Raw genomic sequence first — 20,940 nt, 5'->3', positions numbered from 1 at the left:
CCTCATTGTGTGGGTGAGGTATGCGTGACGTTTTACCATGGAAGTGTTCTCCTTTGTCATTTTGATGCGCAAGCCATTTAAGGACAGATTTTTCCAATGGTATGATACCATGACCCTCCCATTGCATGGCACAGTTTAGCCAAAGAGGCAGATCAGAGTCAGGCGATACATTTTCTAGTTGTTTTCAGAAGGAGGGAATTGTCTGATATGGATGCTCTTTCTGTGGTTCAATTAGACGTAGGAGTGTAGCAAATACGCTCAACAAAAAAAACTGTTGAAAGACAAAATAAAGACATATTTACATATAGTGAATTGATCTGCATTTGAGAGGTTTTTGTGTCACTTGTTCAGAGTACCAAACTAAATGTAACCTGCTTGATTTAAAGGCTATTGTGAACCATCTAGTCAGCGCCAACATTTTGGGTCCTCTCCAGTTTGAACCCCTTTTTCAAGGTTATAGACAAGAACCGATACTGGCCTGGGGGTCATTCATAATGAAGATCATCTGCAATATTTTAATGCAAAAAGATAGTATCACATGATCTAAGGAGGTCAATGTGTTAAATGTAATGTCAGCATGGGGGATGTATGTCCTGCGTTCTTCCTGTGTTGGTTTCTTTCTCGTGGTTTGTGGTGGCTTGTTCTTCATTTCTTCATCTGAACATCACTTTCACATGGTTTATTACAAAGAGTATGATTGCTAGCTTGTGTGTGTGTGTGTTTGTATATGTGTGTGTGATTGTGACATCTAAGCATAATATGCTATAATGTTGAACATTATAGATACTTTAAAATGTTTTTGTCATTAAGTCTCAAACAAATACCTAATGCGAACGAATGAAGCACCTGTAGTTCCAGCAGAGGTAGGCATAAAGAGGGATCCAGCAGATGAGGAGGCCTACAGAGGGATCCAGCAGATGAGGAGGTCAGACTCTGTTCCTATGATGTTTAGCCAAGACTGTATGCTGGTTGATTATCCGATTTTGAGAAAGACTTCTATTGCTTGTGAACTTGTTCCTACTGTACTGATTTTATTTTTTATAATAACTCCAAAGGCAATCCAAGTACACTTTACAGTTTACCCCACTTCAAAGAGATCTTAGGCTACTCTTAAAAGGTAGAGTTCAATCGGAATTGAAAGTATATCTGAATTCATACATCAAAAACAATTTAAATAGAATTTTGATTACTTTAGAGGAAAACTTATTTTTACTTTCAGGCAAATTGTTTCCATAGACTCTCGAGAATGGGCTTCATTGTATTACTCAAATATTCATGCACAAACACTTCTGCTGCTTGGGGCAAAATGACACATATCAAGGAGACAGGAAGAGGTTCTGTGGTGTATTCAGAAATGAAACTCATACCGTGCTTCATGTTATGTTCATTTCCTTTAGCGGCAAGACACACAAACATTATGCACATTTGACATTCATACCTGTCTGTGCACAGTAGGTCTATCTGCATGGTAACCTCAAACCCAAACCTAACGGCTGGCTCAAACAAGAAATGGAGCTGATTGAACTCTTCTGCATTATATGTGAGTTATTATATGGTTTTATTCTCAAACAAAACTGAAACTTTCTACTTTTTCACTCCAACTTACTTTTATAACTTGCCATAACAAATAAGTTGGAACACAATTCAAGTATGTGGTTTTTGTTTCATATATTTTGCACATTCATGAGGTGAGGTGGTTGCAATGCAAATTTCTTGAATAATGACAGAAATTAGTTTATATCTTGCAATATAGGAGAAACAAGTTTACTAGCGATTCAGAAGAGTCTCTCTCAACTCACGTGTTGCTTTTAAAATACAATACAAGGTAACACTTTATAATAAGGTGGCATAATAAATAGCAAACTAATCATTACCTAACCCTTTATTAATATTTGTTAATGGTTACTAAAATATCTATTTGGCACAAGTTAATAGTTTTTTTTCACTGACCACAGAGTATCGCTTGTTAGGGTTAGGGTTTGGGGCGTGTGTTAGGGTTGGGTTAGGGTTATGCAAACAACTAATATTTAATTGATTACGAAAAAACGATTAACTTCAGCCAAATAGATAATTTAGTAACAATTATGAAATATTAACAAAGGCTTAGGTAATGACTAGTTTGCTATTTATTATGGCACCTTATTATAAAGTGTTACCCAATACAATACAATACAACTTTATTAATCCCACTACGGGCAATTTGTTTGAGCAGCTTGTTGTAGGTACAGTAACATACAAACAGCATGAGCATTTAGCAGTCGAATTGCAGAGGGGATGAACGACTTTCCTGCTGCTTTCTTGATGATTTGCCCATTGCAAAAAAAGTCCCTGTCTTTCACTCCGGTGATCTTGGAACATATGTGAACAATACTGTTCCTGCAGTTTCTGTCTTTTACTGTGAGGCTGCGAAACCAGCAGATGAAAGGAAAAACGTGAATTCTCTGTTGCCCTCGCTTCCCAATAGCCTCACACAGCAGCGTTCGTTTACATGGACACTTCGGATCCTATTATATTTCTAATCAGAATAGATCTATTCCACAGATCTATTCATGCAATCCAAATGTACTGTATGTATGGCGTTTACAAAAGTGTTAAGCGTACGTTCGTATGTCTCACGCGCATAACCGTTATGTTGGTCTGGACTTATATGAAATATGTAAGGGATAATGTCGCACAGAACACCGGTCATTATCGGGAAAATAAGCCCCAACAGGGCGCATATTACAACCCCCCTTCGCGTGAACGCGCATTTGCTTATTGTCAACGCCCCATACTTTCATTTAGTTCGAGGCGCTGTTCCTTCTGACAATATTAGTGTTTATATTATATCAGAACATCATTTTGAATGAGTGAGTAGAATTCTGCCAGCATGAATTGGCTGTCAGAATACAACCCCCCCCCCCCCCCCCCCCCCTGCCAAATGTCCCCTGTTATGACTACAAGTCTGAAATTGCTGGAGTCACATCCATTGACCTGAAGATGTAGCCCCAACAATTCTGAAGTGTCTCAGACTTTGCAAACAAGAAATAGGAGGGGGGGTTGTATTCTGGCAGGCTAAATTGCCTTCCAGAATACAACCCCCCCCCCCCCCCCCCCCCCCCCCCGCCAAATCGCCCCTGTTGTGACTACATGTCTGAAATCTCTACAGTCACATCCAGTGACCTAACGACGTAACCCCAATACATTTGAAGTGTCTCAGCCTTTGCAAACAAGAAATAGGAGAGGGGTGATGAATATGGCAGGCTAAATTGGCTCGATATTTAATATATCCAGTATATATATACTCAATATATATTCAATATATCCAAAATATACATTGGATATATTCAATATATATTGAATACATATTGAATATATCCAATCCAATATCCTTCACAGGCCACCACAGGCGGCCTGTGGTGGCCTTACTTATTGTATGGCATTACTTATTTCCATTAGGTCTACATGACTCTTGATGTCTAATACACCCGTTATAGTATTTTCTATTCAACTAAATATAAAATTGGGATTTTGCGCAGTAGCTCAGGAGGTAGAGCGGGTTGACTTGTAACCAGACGGTTGCTGGTTCGATCCCTGGCTCCTTCTAGATTAGTGTCGAGGCGTCCCGGAGCAAGGCACCTTACCCTGACGTCTCCCGACGAGCTGGCTGTCGCCCTGCGTGGTCGACTCCGCCGTCGGTGTGTGAATGAATGGTTGGAAGTCACTTTGGATAAAAAATCCCAATTTAAATATCCTTTGACTCATCTGAATCCTGCCCCTTGTCTTCCCAACAGGTTTCACCGCCCTGTGTACTGCTATAGATGAATCCGGTAAGAATGTTAAGAGTTTATTATTTACGAAATGTAGGCTATTCTGAACAAGTAATAAGCTTATTGTTGCAGATTGTTACATAGTAGGAATATATTATGAGATTGTTCTCAGAGGCAGTAAGAGAGAGAGAAGTAAAGGGAGTGAGAAGGGAAAGAGAGGGGAGGGGTAGATAGAATGTGTGTTAGAGCTATGTGATTAATTTGAACACATACTGTTAGCATGACAATATGGGGCTGCTGTTGGCTCAAAAGTAGCTTTGGGTTTAAGTAAAAAACGACTATGTGTGTGTGTGTGTGTGTGTGTGTGTGTGTGTGTGTGTGTGTGTGTGTGTGTGTGTGTGTGTGTGTGTGCGTCTCTCTATGTGTGTGTGTGTGTGTGTGTGTGTGTGTGTGTGTGTGTGTGTGTGTGTGTGTGTGTGTGTGTGAGTTTGTATGTGTGTGTGAAAAATAAACAAACATTAAAGAATGCTGCGTTCGAGTATTCTCTGCGAACCAACTCGGATCTCGGATCTGACGCCACGCCCACACTTCAAGCGTTTTATTATTTTGCTCGGTCATTGGAGGAAAACAAGGACGCCACCCGGAAAGCTGTTGTCGCGGTAGCATTGGCAGAGGACCAGGCGCTCCAAAATAAGTAGGCTATAGGCCATAGGCAGAGATACGGGCGCAGTAAGGTATTGCAGTAATACGAGTGATTGAAATTGCCATTTAAACCACCAAAAAAGTGGTGGTTGAAAAGGGCCCCCAAGCTCCTATAGGAGCTTTCTCCAGTGGCCCTGAAAAGGGCTGTTGGTCCGTGGTCTCGCCCACGCCGCTGCCACCGGCCATCTTATGGTTGGAAGTAATTTCTTCGTTTTCCGTTGATCAGTACAAATGCTGAAAGAAAAGGGAGGATTGGCGGCGGTTTGCGCCGCCTTATATACACGGTACCGTGGGAAATGTGGGCAGTGCCCACGTTGATTGGTGCATAGTTGAAATTTTTCGGGACAGCCCCATAAGGCGAAGCCTAGACGGTGTAGCCTACATGAAATATAACTCCCAGCTTCTTAAGGCATTTCTTGGAGTAAAAATCGCGGAGGCACGCCCCCTTTTTGTCTTCAACTTTCGGAAATCTGAAAGTAGACCGAGAGCAGTGATGACGCTCTAAACAAAATGGCTGCGCCCGGCAAGAGATTTATTTTCTTTGTATTTGTACCGCGTTGGTCATTTTAATGTTGAATACTCTTACACACTTTATTACATTGCTACTTTATTCCGTTAACCAATTTATACATTGCACAGTCTTGATGTGCTTGCAATACAATGTAAAATTGTGTTTTATGTTTTCGAGCTTGCTAAAGAGGCTAATGTAGCTAACAATAAACAACGACTAGCCCTTTCGTGACACAATCACAAAGATGAACAGGAACGCTATAAATGCTCCAAGACCGGATATTACGTCAAAGGTGCAACTCGGAAGGCTGGCGTCCGAGGATTCAGGAACACACCACATGTGGTCTGTTTACCATCGTCATTCCCGCCCTTTCAACACACCGCGCTGATTCGCTAGCACACAACCAATCTGAGTTTCCAATGGCTCCAATCCTCATCGCCGCCAACGCTCTCAAACTATGCAAGTTGAATCAGAAACCGTCCGCGCGGTTCCAAAAGCTTTCAACACAGTTGAACATACCGAACAGATTTGTTACCGAACTACAGGGTAGCCCAAACATAGGCTACGGTATTGTAGCCTATGAAAGATAGCTCATACAACAATTTATTTATCTAGCTGACAACATCAAGGGGGCCTCTCTCCCGAATAGGACCCCCATTTTTAACACATTCTAAGCATGTTAAATGTGGCCCCAGCAGTGGGTTGTGGTAGTGATGGGTTGTTCGCGACCGAATCAGTTCGAATGAACGAATCTTTGAAAAGAATGAACCGAACTGATACCTCTCTCTCTATCGTCTCGTTTGGTCTCAGACTCGACTCCTCCCAGACCAACTAGTCGCTGACTCGCTGTTCGTTCACTGACTGGTGGTGGTGGGGGAAGAGACTTACCCTACATGCCCACTGCACCGTCAGTCAACGGACGTGGGAAGGCGTAGCTGACGGATGGGGGAGTAGTCTTTGCAGAGGCATCCGTCAGCCAATCAAATCGCTTCGCCGGGTTCTTCCTGCTTGTTGCGAGGCAAGATGACCCGCTTTCCCACTTTCCAGTATCGTCAGAGCCCGAGTCGCGTCACAGTGCTTAAATTTGCATACGCAATCTGATTGGATGACGGATCCGTCGTTGCCGAAAAAGTTGACAATTTTTCAACTTTTTGACGGAGACAAAGGCTCCAACGGAACGGACGGATCCACAATGCATTGCGCGTCCGTTCCCATTCAAAGTCAATGGGGATCAGTCAACGGACGGAGGTAGTGGGCACGAGGTGTTAGTGAGCGAGTTAAATTCTTAATGTATGCTGTCTTTGTATTTTCTATGTCATGCCAGATTAATCAAATATTTGAATGTCACGTCAATCTGTGTCGTTCTTTCATGGTTCGGTCTCCACCCGGGAACCCTACCATCATTGCTAAGTCTATTATTTTGCTGATATGTTAAACATCCAATAACCCCCCATCTCGCTGCGTTTGGTTAAAGTTGTGTTGTTGATTGATGACCGACTTCCACGATCGTTTGAGAATGATAACGAGGGAGGAGCTGAGAACCGTGCATTCCATGATTCGATTCACCGCTACCGGAAACTCGACTGAACGAGCAGCCACTGCCCACCACATGTCCAGCATTACTCCTACCGTACATCTGGCGCCTCCTGCTGGTCACATCTATACCACAGAAACAGTCCGCCTCCAGTGCCATGCTGAAGGCCGCTCCCCTGAATTGACGTACCAGTTGCTCCATGATGGACAGTCAAGTCCTTCGGTCACTGATCCCAATCACTCTATTGATTCTGCCAGCCTGGCCGACGCCGGGAAGTACTGGTGTCAAATCCAGCAGGGAGCACACCAAGTAGCGTTGTTTCATTAACACTGGTGTTAATGTGGTGTTAATTACTGGTGTTAATTAGTCACTGGTGAGAGTTGAGCAACCCCCAGGGATGCATTGGCTATCAAATCCTCCAACTTTTAATTAATTATATTGCATTTATTAAACTAAATGTGATTTCATTGATTCAATTTAATGTATTAAATTAATTAACATTTGTTAAACTGCCCAACTTCGGGCAACATTCCAAGGCTTACCTTACGAAGGATTCATGTTTTGAGTATGTTGTGGTCTGTGTCCCTTAACTGCCAAGTGAATGTTTCCTCTAGATGGGGAATATCGTTGGTACAGAGTTGGAGGTCAACTCCCTTCTGCTGCCTAGCAGTTTTCCAAGGCCTTTGTTATATTTTCCCATTTGGACAACAGACCCAGGCCTACCTTAAAGAAGGAACCATATTTTGGGTTGTTGTATGTTGGGCCAACAGTAGAACACATATCTATGAAAGATAACTCCAAAGCCGATCAATAGAGCTTCACAATATTAAATTTTTAAATTCAAATGTTGGCTTGTGTGCAGAGATTCCCGTTCCATCGGTGGCTCTCCAGACACCATGGTCTGCTGTCTTCACCTCTGAGTCAGTGGAGCTGAAGTGTAGTATGCAGGTCAGCCCAGACCTCTGGACCTATACCTGGTACAGAGGAGGACAAGAGGTGGTGCAGGGGGCAGGTGTCTCCTTTGGGTCAGAAGGATCTGATCTCACGATTAGCCCGGTTAGACCAGAGCATGCGGGACAGTACACCTGTACTGGACAACTCATGGGGAGAACCGTTAAGTCTGAACCTAGCAAAGCACAGTCCTTAGAGGTCAAAGGTGAGTTATTGCTAATGCGCATTATGATTACAGAATAAAATTGTGGTTTGTCATCAAATCAGATGGTAGATGTTGAATTATTGGGCATTTATTCAATTAAAACATAATTGAACTGATTACATTTCATGTATTTAATTAATTCTCATTTGTTAAACTGTGCAATTTTTGGCACCAGACCAAGGCATATCTTATAAAACTGTACTGGTTTTTGACCAGTCGTATGTTGGGGAGTCTGTGCCCCTTAGCTGCCAAGTGAATGTTTCCTCTAGATGGGGATATCGTTGGTGCAGAGTTGGAGGTCAACTCCCTTCTGCTGCCTAGCAGTTTCCCAAGGCCTTTGTTACATTGTCCCATTTGGACAACAGACCCAGCCCTACCTTAAAGAAGGAACCTTGTTTTGGGCCGTTGTATGTTGGACCTACGGTAGAATCACTGTGTTAATATAGAAATATTTATAAAAAACATATAGCCTATATGGCTGCACAATATTAGCATTAGGAAAATGTTAAATGGATATTGGAAATGAAGGACGTTTTGATAAGGGGAAAGTTGTTGTATAGATGAATAATAACTTAAAGGAAAAGCAATCAACAGTGCCTCCCAATGTTTCATTTATACTTATGTTGGCTTGTGTGCAGAGATTCCCGTTCCATCGGTGGCTCTCCAGACACCATGGTCTGCTGTCTTCACCTCTGAGTCAGTGGAGCTGAAGTGTAGTATGCAGGTCAGCCCAGACCTCTGGACCTATACCTGGTACAGAGGAGGACAAGAGGTGGTGCAGGGGGCAGGTGTCTCCTTTGGGTCAGAAGGATCTGATCTCACGATTAGCCCGGTTAGACCGGAGCATGCGGGACAGTACACCTGTACTGGACAACTCATGGGGAGAACCGTTAAGTCTGAACCTAGCAAAGCACAGTCCTTAGAGGTCAAAGGTGAGTTATTGCTAATGCTCATTATGATTACAGAATCTAATCATAGTGGTAAGGTGACACAGCTGCAACATTTACAGGACTTTTGAAATAATTATAAAAGTGACATACCACAAAAAAAACAAATATATCTCAATTATATTTATGACTACTAATGAAAAGTGTAGTAACCGCGATATATATGCATCTATGTTCAAAATATCATTTATTTTATTTAATTTTAATCAAATCAGATCAGATTATATGACATTTATTATATTTGCATTTAATCTATTAAAATGTAATTGAATTGATTCAATTGATAGCATTTAATTGATTAAAATGTATTAAACTGTCCAATTTCGGGCACCAGACCAAGGCTTACCTTATGAATGATTCATGTTTTGAGTATGTTGTGGTCCGTGTCACTTAGCTGCCAAGTGAATGTTTCCTCTAGATGGGAATATCGTTGGTGCAGAGTTGGAGGTCAACTCCCTTCTGCTGCCTAGCAGTTTCCCAAGGCCTTTGTTATATTGTCCCATTTGGACAACAGACCCAGCCCTATCTTAAAGAAGGAACCTTGTTTTGGGCAGTTGTATGTTGGACCTATGGTAGAAACATTGTGTTAATATAGAAATATTCATAAAAAAACATACAGCCTATTGGTTGCACAATACTAGCATTAGGCAAATATTCAATAGATAATGGAAATTAATGACGTTTCGAAAAAGGGTAGGTCGTATAGATGAATAATAACTTAAAGGAAAAGCGATCAACAGTGCTTCCCAATGTTTACATTTATACTTATGTTGGCTTGTGTGCAGAGATTCCCGTTCCATCGGTGGCTCTCCAGACACCATGGTCTGCTGTCTTCACCTCTGAGTCAGTGGAGCTGAAGTGTAGTATGGAGGACAGCCCAGACCTCTGGACCTATACCTGGTACAGAGGAGGACAAGAGGTGGTGCATGGGGCAGGATCTGATCTCACGATTAGCCCGGTTAGACCGGAGCATGCGGGACAGTACACCTGTACTGGACAACTCATGGGGAGAACCGTTAAGTCTGAACCTAGCAAAGCACAGTCCTTAGAGGTCAAAGGTGAGTTATTGCTAATGCGCATTATGATTACAGAATAAAATTGTGGTTTGTCATCAAATCAGATGGTAGATGTTGAATTATTGGGCATTTATTCAATTAAAACATAATTGAACTGATTACATTTCATGTATTTAATTAATTCTCATTTGTTAAACTGTGCAATTTTTGGCACCAGACCAAGGCATATCTTATAAAACTGTACTGGTTTTTGACCAGTCGTATGTTGGGGAGTCTGTGCCCCTTAGCTGCCAAGTGAATGTTTCCTCTAGATGGGGATATCGTTGGTGCAGAGTTGGAGGTCAACTCCCTTCTGCTGCCTAGCAGTTTCCCAAGACCTTTGTTATATTGTCCCATTTGGACAACAGACCCAGCCCTACCTTATAGAAGGAACCTTGTTTTGGGCCGTTGTATGTTGGACCTACGGTAGAATCACTGTGTTAATATAGAAATATTTATAAAAAACATATAGCCCATATGGCTGCACAATATTAGCATTAGGAAAATGTTAAATGGATATTGGAAATGAAGGACGTTTTGATAAGGGGAAAGTTGTTGTATAGATGAATAATAACTTAAAGGAAAAGCAATCAACAGTGCCTCCCAATGTTTCATTTATACTTATGTTGGCTTGTGTGCAGAGATTCCCGTTCCATCGGTGGCTCTCCAGACACCATGGTCTGCTGTCTTCACCTCTGAGTCAGTGGAGCTGAAGTGTAGTATGGAGGACAGCCCAGACCTCTGGACCTATACCTGGTACAGAGGAGGACAAGAGGTGGTGCAGGGGGCAGGTGTCTCCTTTGGGTCAGAAGGATCTGTTCTCACGATTAGCCCGGTTAGACCGGAGCATGCGGGACAGTACACCTGTACTGGACAACTCATGGGGAGAACCGTTAAGTCTGAACCTAGCAAAGCACAGTCCTTAGAGGTCAAAGGTGAGTTATTGCTAATGCTCATTATGATTACAGAATCTAATCATAGTGGTAAGGTGACACAGCTGCAACATTTACAGGACTTTTGAAATAATTATAAAAGTGACATACCACAAAAAAAACTAATATATCTCAATTATATTTATGACTACTAATGAAAAGTGTAGTAACCGCGATATATATGCATCTATGTTCAAAATATCATTTATTTTATTTAATTTTAATCAAATCAGATCAGATTATATGACATTTATTATATTTGCATTTAATCTATTAAAATGTAATTGAATTGATTCAATTGATAGCATTTAATTTATTAAAATGGATTAAACTGTCCAATTTCGGGCACCAGACCAAGGTTTACCTTATGAATGATTCATGTTTTGAGTATGTTGTGGTCCGTGTCACTTAGCTGCCAAGTGAATGTTTCCTCTAGATGGGAATATCGTTGGTGCAGAGTTGGAGGTCAACTCCCTTCTGCTGCCTAGCAGTTTCCCAAGGCCTTTGTTATATTGTCCCATTTGGACAACAGACCCAGCCCTACCTTAAAGAAGGAACCTTGTTTTGGGCAGTTGTATGTTGGACCTATGGTAGAAACATTGTGTTAATATAGAAATATTCATAAAAAAACATACAGCCTATTGGTTGCACAATACTAGCATTAGGCAAATATTCAATAGATAATGGAAATTAATGACGTTTCGAAAAAGGGTAGGTCGAATCGATGAATAATAACTTAAAGGAAAAGCGATCAACAGTGCTTCCCAATGTTTACATTTATACTTATGTTGGCTTGTGTGCAGAGATTCCCGTTCCATCGGTGGCTCTCCAGACACCATGGTCTGCTGTCTTCACCTCTGAGTCAGTGGAGCTGAAGTGTAGCATGCAGGACAGCCCAGACCTCTGGACCTATACCTGGTACAGAGGAGGACAAGAGGTGGTGCAGGGGGCAGGTGTCTCCTTTGGGTCAGAAGGATCTGTTCTCACGATTAGCCCGGTTAGACCGGAGCATGCGGGACAGTACACCTGTACTGGACAACTCATGGGGAGAACCGTTAAGTCTGAACCTAGCAAAGCACAGTCCTTAGAGGTCAAAGGTGAGTTATTGCTAATGCGCATTATGATTACAGAATAAAATTGTGGTTTGTCATCAAATCAGATGGTAGATGTTGAATTATTGGGCATTTATTTAATTAAAGCATAATTGAACTGATTACATTTCATGTATTTAATTAATTCTCATTTGTTAAACTGTGCAATTTTTGGCACCAGACCAAGGCATATCTTATAAAACTGTACTGGTTTTTGACCAGTCGTATGTTGGGGAGTCTGTGCCCCTTAGCTGCCAAGTGAATGTTTCCTCTAGATGAGAATATCGTTGGTACAGAGTTGGAGGTCAACTCCCTTCTGCTGCCTAGCAGTTTCCCAAGACCTTTGTTATATTGTCCCATTTGGACAACAGACCCAGCCCTACCTTATAGAAGGAACCTTGTTTTGGGCCGTTGTATGTTGGACCTACGGTAGAATCACTGTGTTAATATAGAAATATTTATAAAAAACATATAGCCTATATGGCTGCACAATATTAGCATTAGGAAAATGTTAAATGGATATTGGAAATGAAGGACGTTTTGATAAGGGGAAAGTTGTTGTATAGATGAATAATAACTTAAAGGAAAAGCAATCAACAGTGCCTCCCAATGTTTCATTTATACTTATGTTGGCTTGTGTGCAGAGATTCCCGTTCCATCGGTGGCTCTCCAGACACCATGGTCTGCTGTCTTCACCTCTGAGTCAGTGGAGCTGAAGTGTAGTATGGAGGACAGCCCAGACCTCTGGACCTATACCTGGTACAGAGGAGGACAAGAGGTGGTGCAGGGGGCAGGTGTCTCCTTTGGGTCAGAAGGATCTGTTCTCACGATTAGCCCGGTTAGACCGGAGCATGCGGGACAGTACACCTGTACTGGACAACTTAAGGGGAGACCTGTTAAGTCTGAACCTAGCAAAGCACAGTCCTTAGAGGTCAAAGGTGAGTTATTGCTAATGCGCATTATGATTACAGAATAAAATTGTGGTTTGTCATCAAATCAGATGGTAGATGTTGAATTATTGGGCATTTATTTAATTAAAGCATAATTGAACTGATTACATTTCATGTATTTAATTAATTCTCATTTGTTAAACTGTGCAATTTTTGGCACCAGACCAAGGCATATCTTATAAAACTGTACTGGTTTTTGACCAGTCGTATGTTGGGGAGTCTGTGCCCCTTAGCTGCCAAGTGAATGTTTCCTCTAGATGAGAATATCGTTGGTACAGAGTTGGAGGTCAACTCCCTTCTGCTGCCTAGCAGTTTCCCAAGGCCTTTGTTATATTGTCCCATTTGGACAACAGACCCAGCCCTACCTTATAGAAGGAACCTTGTTTTGGGCCGTTGTATGTTGGACCTACGGTAGAATCACTGTGTTAATATAGAAATATTTATAAAAAACATATAGCCTATATGGCTGCACAATATTAGCATTAGGAAAATGTTAAATGGATATTGGAAATGAAGGACGTTTTGATAAGGGGAAAGTTGTTGTATAGATGAATAATAACTTAAAGGAAAAGCAATCAACAGTGCCTCCCAATGTTTCATTTATACTTATGTTGGCTTGTGTGCAGAGATTCCCGTTCCATCGGTGGCTCTCCAGACACCATGGTCTGCTGTCTTCACCTCTGAGTCAGTGGAGCTGAAGTGTAGTATGGAGGACAGCCCAGACCTCTGGACCTATACCTGGTACAGAGGAGGACAAGAGGTGGTGCAGGGGGCAGGTGTCTCCTTTGGGTCAGAAGGATCTGTTCTCACGATTAGCCCGGTTAGACCGGAGCATGCGGGACAGTACACCTGTACTGGACAACTCATGGGGAGAACCGTTAAGTCTGAACCTAGCAAAGCACAGTCCTTAGAGGTCAAAGGTGAGTTATTGCTAATGCTCATTATGATTACAGAATCTAATCATAGTGGTAAGGTGACACAGCTGCAACATTTACAGGACTTTTGAAATAATTATAAAAGTGACATACCACAAAAAAAACTAATATATCTCAATTATATTTATGACTACTAATGAAAAGTGTAGTAACCGCGATATATATGCATCTATGTTCAAAATATCATTTATTTTATTTAATTTTAATCAAATCAGATCAGATTATATGACATTTATTATATTTGCATTTAATCTATTAAAATGTAATTGAATTGATTCAATTGATAGCATTTAATTGATTAAAATGTATTAAACTGTCCAATTTCGGGCACCAGACCAAGGCTTACCTTATGAATGATTCATGTTTTGAGTATGTTGTGGTCCGTGCCCCTTAGCTGCCAAGTGAATGTTTCCTCTAGATGGGAATATCGTTGGTGCAGAGTTGGAGGTCAACTCCCTTCTGCTGCCTAGCAGTTTCCCAAGGCCTATGTTATATTGTCCCATTTGGACAACAGACCCAGCCCTATCTTAAAGAAGGAACCTTGTTTTGGGCAGTTGTATGTTGGACCTATGGTAGAAACATTGTGTTAATATAGAAATATTCATAAAAAAACATACAGCCTATTGGTTGCACAATACTAGCATTAGGCAAATATTCAATAGATAATGGAAATTAATGACGTTTCGAAAAAGGGTAGGTCGTATAGATGAATAATAACTTAAAGGAAAAGCGATCAACAGTGCTTCCCAATGTTTACATTTATACTTATGTTGGCTTGTGTGCAGAGATTCCCGTTCCATCGGTGGCTCTCCAGACACCATGGTCTGCTGTCTTCACCTCTGAGTCAGTGGAGCTGAAGTGTAGTATGGAGGACAGCCCAGACCTCTGGACCTATACCTGGTACAGAGGAGGACAAGCGGTGGTGCAGGGGGCAGGTGTCTCCTTTGGGTCAGAAGGATCTGATCTCACGATTAGCCCGGTTAGACCGGAGCATGCGGGACAGTACACCTGTACTGGACAACTCATGGGGAGAACCGTTAAGTCTGAACCTTGCAAAGCACAGTCCTTAGAGGTCAAAGGTGAGTTATTGCTAATGCGCATTATGATTACAGAATAAAATTGTGGTTTGTCATCAAATCAGATGGTAGATGTTGAATTATTGGGCATTTATTCAATTAAAACATAATTGAACTGATTACATTTCATGTATTTAATTAATTCTCATTTGTTAAACTGTGCAATTTTTGGCACCAGACCAAGGCATATCTTATAAAACTGTACTGGTTTTTGACCAGTCGTATGTTGGGGAGTCTGTGCCCCTTAGCTGCCAAGTGAATGTTTCCTCTAGATGGGGATATCGTTGGTGCAGAGTTGGAGGTCAACTCCCTTCTGCTGCCTAGCAGTTTCCCAAGGCCTTTGTTATATTGTCCCATTTGGACAACAGACCCAGCCCTACCTTAAAGAAGGAACCTTGTTTTGGGCCGTTGTATGTTGGACCTACGGTAGAATCACTGTGTTAATATAGAAATATTTATAAAAAACATATAGCCTATATGGCTGCACAATATTAGCATTAGGAAAATGTTAAATGGATATTGGAAATGAAGGACGTTTTGATAAGGGGAAAGTTGTTGTATAGATGAATAATAACTTAAAGGAAAAGCAATCAACAGTGCTTCCCAATGTTTACATTTATACTTATGTTGGCTTGTGTGCAGAGATTCCCGTTCCATCGGTGGCTCTCCAGACACCATGGTCTGCTGTCTTCACCTCTGAGTCAGTGGAGCTGAAGTGTAGCATGGAGGACAGCCCAGACCTCTGGACCTATACCTGGTACAGAGGAGGACAAGCGGTGGTGCAGGGGGCAGGTGTCTCCTTTGGGTCAGAAGGATCTGATCTCACGATTAGCCCGGTTAGACCAGAGCATGCGGGACAGTACACCTGTACTGGACAACTCATGGGGAGACCTGTTAAGTCTGAACACAGCAAACCACAGTCCTTAGAGGTCAAAGGTGAGTTATTGCTAATGCGCATTATGATTACAGAATAAAATTGTTGTTTGTCATCAAATCAGATGGTAGATGTTGAATTATTGGGCATTTATTCAATTAAAGCATAATTGAACTGATTACATTTCATGTATTTAATTAATTCTCATTTGTTAAACTGTGCAATTTTTGGCAACAGACCAAGGCATATCTTATAAAACTGTACTGGTTTTTGACCAGTCGTATGTTGGGGAGTCTGTGCCCCTTAGCTGCCAAGTGAATGTTTCCTCTAGATGAGAATATCGTTGGTGCAGAGTTGGAGGTCAACTCCCTTCTGCTGCCTAGCAGTTTCCCAAGGCCTTTGTTATATTGTCCCATTTGGACAACAGACCCAGCCCTACCTTAAAGAAGGAACCTTGTTTTGGGCCGTTGTATGTTGGACCTACGGTAGAATCACTGTGTTAATATAGAAATATTTATAAAAAACATATAGCCTATATGGCTGCACAATATTAGCATTAGGAAAATGTTAAATGGATATTGGAAATGAAGGACGTTTTGATAAAGGGAAAGTTGTTGTATAGATGAATAATAACTTAAAGGAAAAGCAATCAACAGTGCTTCCCAATGTTTACATTTATACTTATGTTGGCTTGTGTGCAGAGATTCCCGTTCCATCGGTGGCTCTCCAGACACCATGGTCTGCTGTCTTCACCTCTGAGTCAGTGGAGCTGAAGTGTAGCATGCAGGACAGCCCAGACCTCTGGACCTATACCTGGTACAGAGGAGGACAAGAGGTGGTGCAGGGGGCAGGTGTCTCCTTTGGGTCAGAAGGATCTGTTCTCACGATTAGACCGGTTAGACCAGAGCATGCGGGACAGTACACCTGTACTGGACAACTTAAGGGGAGACCTGTTAAGTCTGAACCCAGCAAACCACAGTCCTTAGAGGTCAAAGGTGAGTTATTGCTAATGCGCATTATGATTACAGAATCTAATCATAGTGGTAAGGTGAGACAGCTGCAACATTTACAGGACTTTTGAAATAATTATAAAAATTACAGACCACAAAAAAAACTAATATATCTCAATTATATTTAGACTACTAATGAAAAGTGTAGTAACCGTGATATATACGCATCTATGTTCAAAATATCATTTATTTAATTTTATTTAAATCAAATCAGATTATATGACATTTATTATATTTGCATTTAATCCATTAAAATGTAATTGAATTTATTCAATTGAACGCATTTAATTGATTAAAATGTATTAAACTGTCCAATTTCGGGCACCAGACCAAGGCTTACCTTATGAATGATTCATGTTTTGAGTATGTTGTGGTCCGTGCCCCTTAGCTGCCAAGTGAATGTTTCCTCTAGATGGGGAATATCGTTGGTACAGAGATGGAGGTCAACTCCCTTCTGCTGCCTAGCAGTTTCCCAAGACCTTTGTTATGTTGTCAACTTGCCATTTAAGAAAGTCTATTGGGGGCAGTTAATTTCCACATGAACATACATTTTGCCTCATTCTTTCACTTGTTAATTGGTATTCAAGTTGATATTCCCGTTGGTCAAATCCGACCTGAGTGATTCTCACTGTTGGCGACAACGGGAACATACAAATGTTGCCTTTTCTGCAGAGATTCCTGTTCCATCGGTGGCTCTCCAGACACCATGGCCTGATGTCTTCCCCTCTGAGAAAGCGGAGATGAACTGTAAGATGCAGGACAGCCCAGGCGACTGGACCTACACTTGGTACAGAGGGGGACAAAAGATGGCGGTGCAAGAGCCAGGTGTCTCTTTTGGGTCAGACGGATCCCAGCTTGTGATTAGCTCTGCTAGACAGGAGCATGAGGGAGAGTACAACTGTACAGGACAACTCAAAGGCAGAGTTACGTCTGAACACAGCAAGCCACTCTCCTTATCTGTCTATGGTGAGTATCCTGCAAAATGTCATCATTAGTTACGTATGAAATGTATGACACATCAGTCTTTTCTTATCTCAGCGGTTCCAGGTGATGTACACTAAGGAGGTTGGGTCATTTGGCTGTTAATATGTATTTAATTCAAGTAAATTAATTGTAGATGTCAATTAATTAAACCAATGTTTAATTTGTTAAATTATCCCTTTAAGACAACAGACCCACTACTACCTTAAAGAAGGAACCCTGTGTTGAGCATGTATGTTTGGGCGTCTGGGAATATAGTAGTTATACTGCATTATTATGTTCGTAAAACAAACAAATATTAGGTTTTAGGATATTTATTATTGCAGAAACCGAAAATGACTATGGGAAAAGAATGACGTCATTGTATTAATAAGGGAAATGTCATATCTGTCCATCTATTGAACAATGGCAAAAGACTAGGTGTTTTTCCCTCTGGCCACAACATCTGAACATAGTTGATTATGATTATGCCTACATACATACCTCCAGATAAGAAACCTACACCATTGCTAATACAAGATCCCGGGCATCGGAAGATGTATGCCAAGGAATCAATCAAATTCAGCTGTAAGGTTAGCACTTCATCTGGATGGGAGTTCCATTGGTTCAAGGACTCAGTGAAACTCCCGAATCAAGGGGAGAACTACACCATCCCATCGGCCTCCTCTGTCAACGCCGGGGCGCATCGATGCCATGCAACAAGAGCACAGGAACCACCCTTTACCACGGAGGACAGTAATACGATAAGCATCAGCGTTGAAGGTTGGTGCGTTTTCTTTTTTATGAGCAATCTTTGTACGCAACAACATCTCCAGCGTTAGACGATTGGTTTCCCTCCGGAACAGTGCGTCCCCGGGCCAAGGTGACCCTTCTAACAGGGTGGTCTGAGGTGTTCTCCGCCGATCGACTGGATCTGAAATGCGAGGTGCACGGGAGCGAAGACACGTGGAACTACACATGGTAGGTACTGAACGCTTAAGTGTGTACTCTGTGCCACTCTGTCACGCATCCATCTCCTCCCGGATTCATCCGTTCGGGCCCGATTCATCCTGGTGTCGGTGCCCACGCAGCCGTTCCGATGCAACGACTGGATGCCTGGACTCTCTTTATGGTTAACTGGCCAGCACCCCATCGACGATTTAAAATGTTTTGCCTGTAAATATGTATGTATTTACAGTATGTCAATGATGGCACCCATTGCACTCCGGATCATCCCTGGAAGGAGGGATCCCCCGCTCTGCGTTCCATTTTATCTTGCCCTCTGGGTGGCTAGGGTCAGGGGGGTGTCATAAGTATATGGCCTGTTAAATCCTTTGAGGCTGTCCTGGTGATTAAAGGCTTTACAAATAAAATTGAATTGAGTTGACTTGAACTAATTGAAAATGCTAATAACATCAAGGTTTGGCGGAAGTGAGCAGTCCCCGTTGTCTTTTAACGCCAAACACCCGGTCATGAGTAAAGACGTGAACCAGAGCCACTACAGCTGCATGGGCAACCGCTCTTCACGGCCTTTGTATTCCCAGCGAAGTGAACCCTTCAAGACCACCAATCTCCGTGAGTAGTAGCGGGAGTTTTGATAGCTCTTAGTAGCTAGTGACCTCAGACCCAGTGTTTGTTCTTCATAGGCTCAGGATTAGTAAGATCTGGTTAGAAATAACCTGTTGGGACAGGTTGGGCAACATGTTATGGATTTAATTGTATTTGCCATCTTATTCCTTTTATATTATTTATAATATTATTATTATTATTATTATTTATATCCGTAATCAATGTATTTATGGTTTTCCTCCATCTTGTTTGTAGTTCTTAAGAGAAGAGTTCTGCTCTCCATATCTGGATGTCTGTTCTTCGGCATCATCGCTGTCTTCATCGGATGCATTGTGATGAGAATAACACGCAAACCAGGTCTTACATCTTTGTTTCAACATTCTTGGTGCCATGGCATTTGATTTGTATAGATGACCCAAAGTGATCTCAGTATTATCGAACCAAGCAATCTAAAAGAAGACTGCATGTATTCAATGACCATGTCTCTGGCCTGATAATTGCTGTACACAAGGGCCAGTTCTCATCAGCATAATAGGGTGGTACATTACTTCTGTTTTCCCACAGTCACGAGCGAAGACAAACCCGAAGAGGTCAACCTCTTTCTTACCAGGGCGGAGCTGCAAGCCAGTGATGGTATGTGGTCGGGTTACTGTTGAGGTGTGACTTTCATGCATGTGCTGTGAAATGACACTCTGTTCTTTGGTTGTGCTCCACGTTTTCATGGAAATTGGGCTTTAATGCTGGTGGTTTGGTTTTCTTTGCATGCATTTTAAATCAATTCCAAATCCCCTCCCGTTCTCCACACAGTTGCACCTTGTCCACTGGCGGAGTATGTCAGTGATGAGGAAAAGCCGGCTTTAACTAAAGGTAAAGCTTGACCTCGCAAACAGGTCACGCCGTTTGAAAAACACATAAAAAATGGTTGGCCAATAACAGGACACTATTTAAATCTGATTTAAGAAATCAGCTTTACTCTGCTTGGATACATAAGAGTTGTTACTTACTGTGTGTCCGTGCTTTAGTCATGCTTTGTTCACATGCCTCATGTGGTTGACCTTAATTATTTTTGATGCAGATGCAGAAGACATAGACACCGTTTGCCATGAATCAACACCTCTTCCATTAAGTTTCTCTGAGGTCGAAGGTACAATCACAATAATATAAATACATTTCTGAATGATCTGCAAATACTTATTTTTGGCACAATAGTAAACGATTTGTATCTGTGTTTCCATGTGCTTCTCCCTCTAGCTGAGACGTCCGAGACCAATGGTGGACTAAAGTCCTTTAAATATTGACCTGGTTGAACCGTGATGACTCGAACCATTGTTCTGACCTGACTTGGTTAAACAGTTGCAAATTATTATTATTTTTTCATTGATGTTTATGGTTTATTGTTGCATTGTACATGTTTTAATGGGAACCTACTGATGTAGGATGGTTTGATATGAAATGATTGGAGCAAACACCAGGTGGCAGCATACATACTTCTGCCTCTAACATCAAACTGACTATCCAGCATCTCCCTTATCTGTATGAAGATGTAGGCATATGTCAGAAGTTTATATTGGTCCTAGACAACTTACCATTGATGTTTTCTGTTGTCTTACTAGTGTTATCATAATTACATTATGAGAGTGTGTGGATGATGGCAGGTTTAAGTAGCCTCACCTGGCCAAGTCTGATTCTGAGGCTGGCTGAGGCTCCAAGCACACTAGGGAAGATCTCCTGCATAGCAGTGGAGCACCCTTGCCATGTTCATTACCTGCAAAACTTACATTAAACTGGCTTCCACATAACCAGCCTATGTCCTTTGGTTGGAGTAGCCCAGAAAAGCCGCCTTTTGGTGTGGTGCATTGTCACTTCGTACAGACATATACCCTAATTAT

General features: G+C 41.7%; 1 protein-coding gene across 1 annotated transcript; it reads left to right on the top strand.

Annotated features, from left to right (window-relative positions):
• Window positions 1–1,365: 1,365 nt before the first annotated feature.
• LOC132453605 (hemicentin-1-like) lies at window positions 1,366–20,850 on the top strand. Its single transcript, XM_060046887.1, has 21 exons — window positions 1,366–1,540; window positions 3,774–3,809; window positions 7,359–7,652; window positions 8,291–8,584; window positions 9,385–9,657; window positions 10,296–10,589; window positions 11,390–11,683; window positions 12,322–12,615; window positions 13,254–13,547; window positions 14,348–14,641; window positions 15,281–15,574; window positions 16,214–16,507; window positions 17,195–17,488; window positions 17,993–18,265; window positions 18,349–18,463; window positions 18,903–19,057; window positions 19,307–19,408; window positions 19,616–19,684; window positions 19,859–19,918; window positions 20,127–20,195; window positions 20,303–20,850. The coding sequence occupies exons 1-21, from the start codon at window positions 1,510–1,512 to the stop codon at window positions 20,347–20,349; spliced, it is 4,170 nt and encodes a 1,389-aa protein (XP_059902870.1). The 5' UTR covers window positions 1,366–1,509; the 3' UTR covers window positions 20,350–20,850.
• The last annotated feature ends 90 nt before the right edge of the window (window positions 20,851–20,940 follow it).

The sequence above is a fragment of the Gadus macrocephalus genome, chromosome 1 (genome assembly GCF_031168955.1).
Source record: "Gadus macrocephalus chromosome 1, ASM3116895v1".
NCBI classification, from domain to species: Eukaryota; Metazoa; Chordata; class Actinopteri; order Gadiformes; family Gadidae; genus Gadus; species Gadus macrocephalus.
This window is presented reverse-complemented; position numbering and strand designations above follow the sequence as displayed.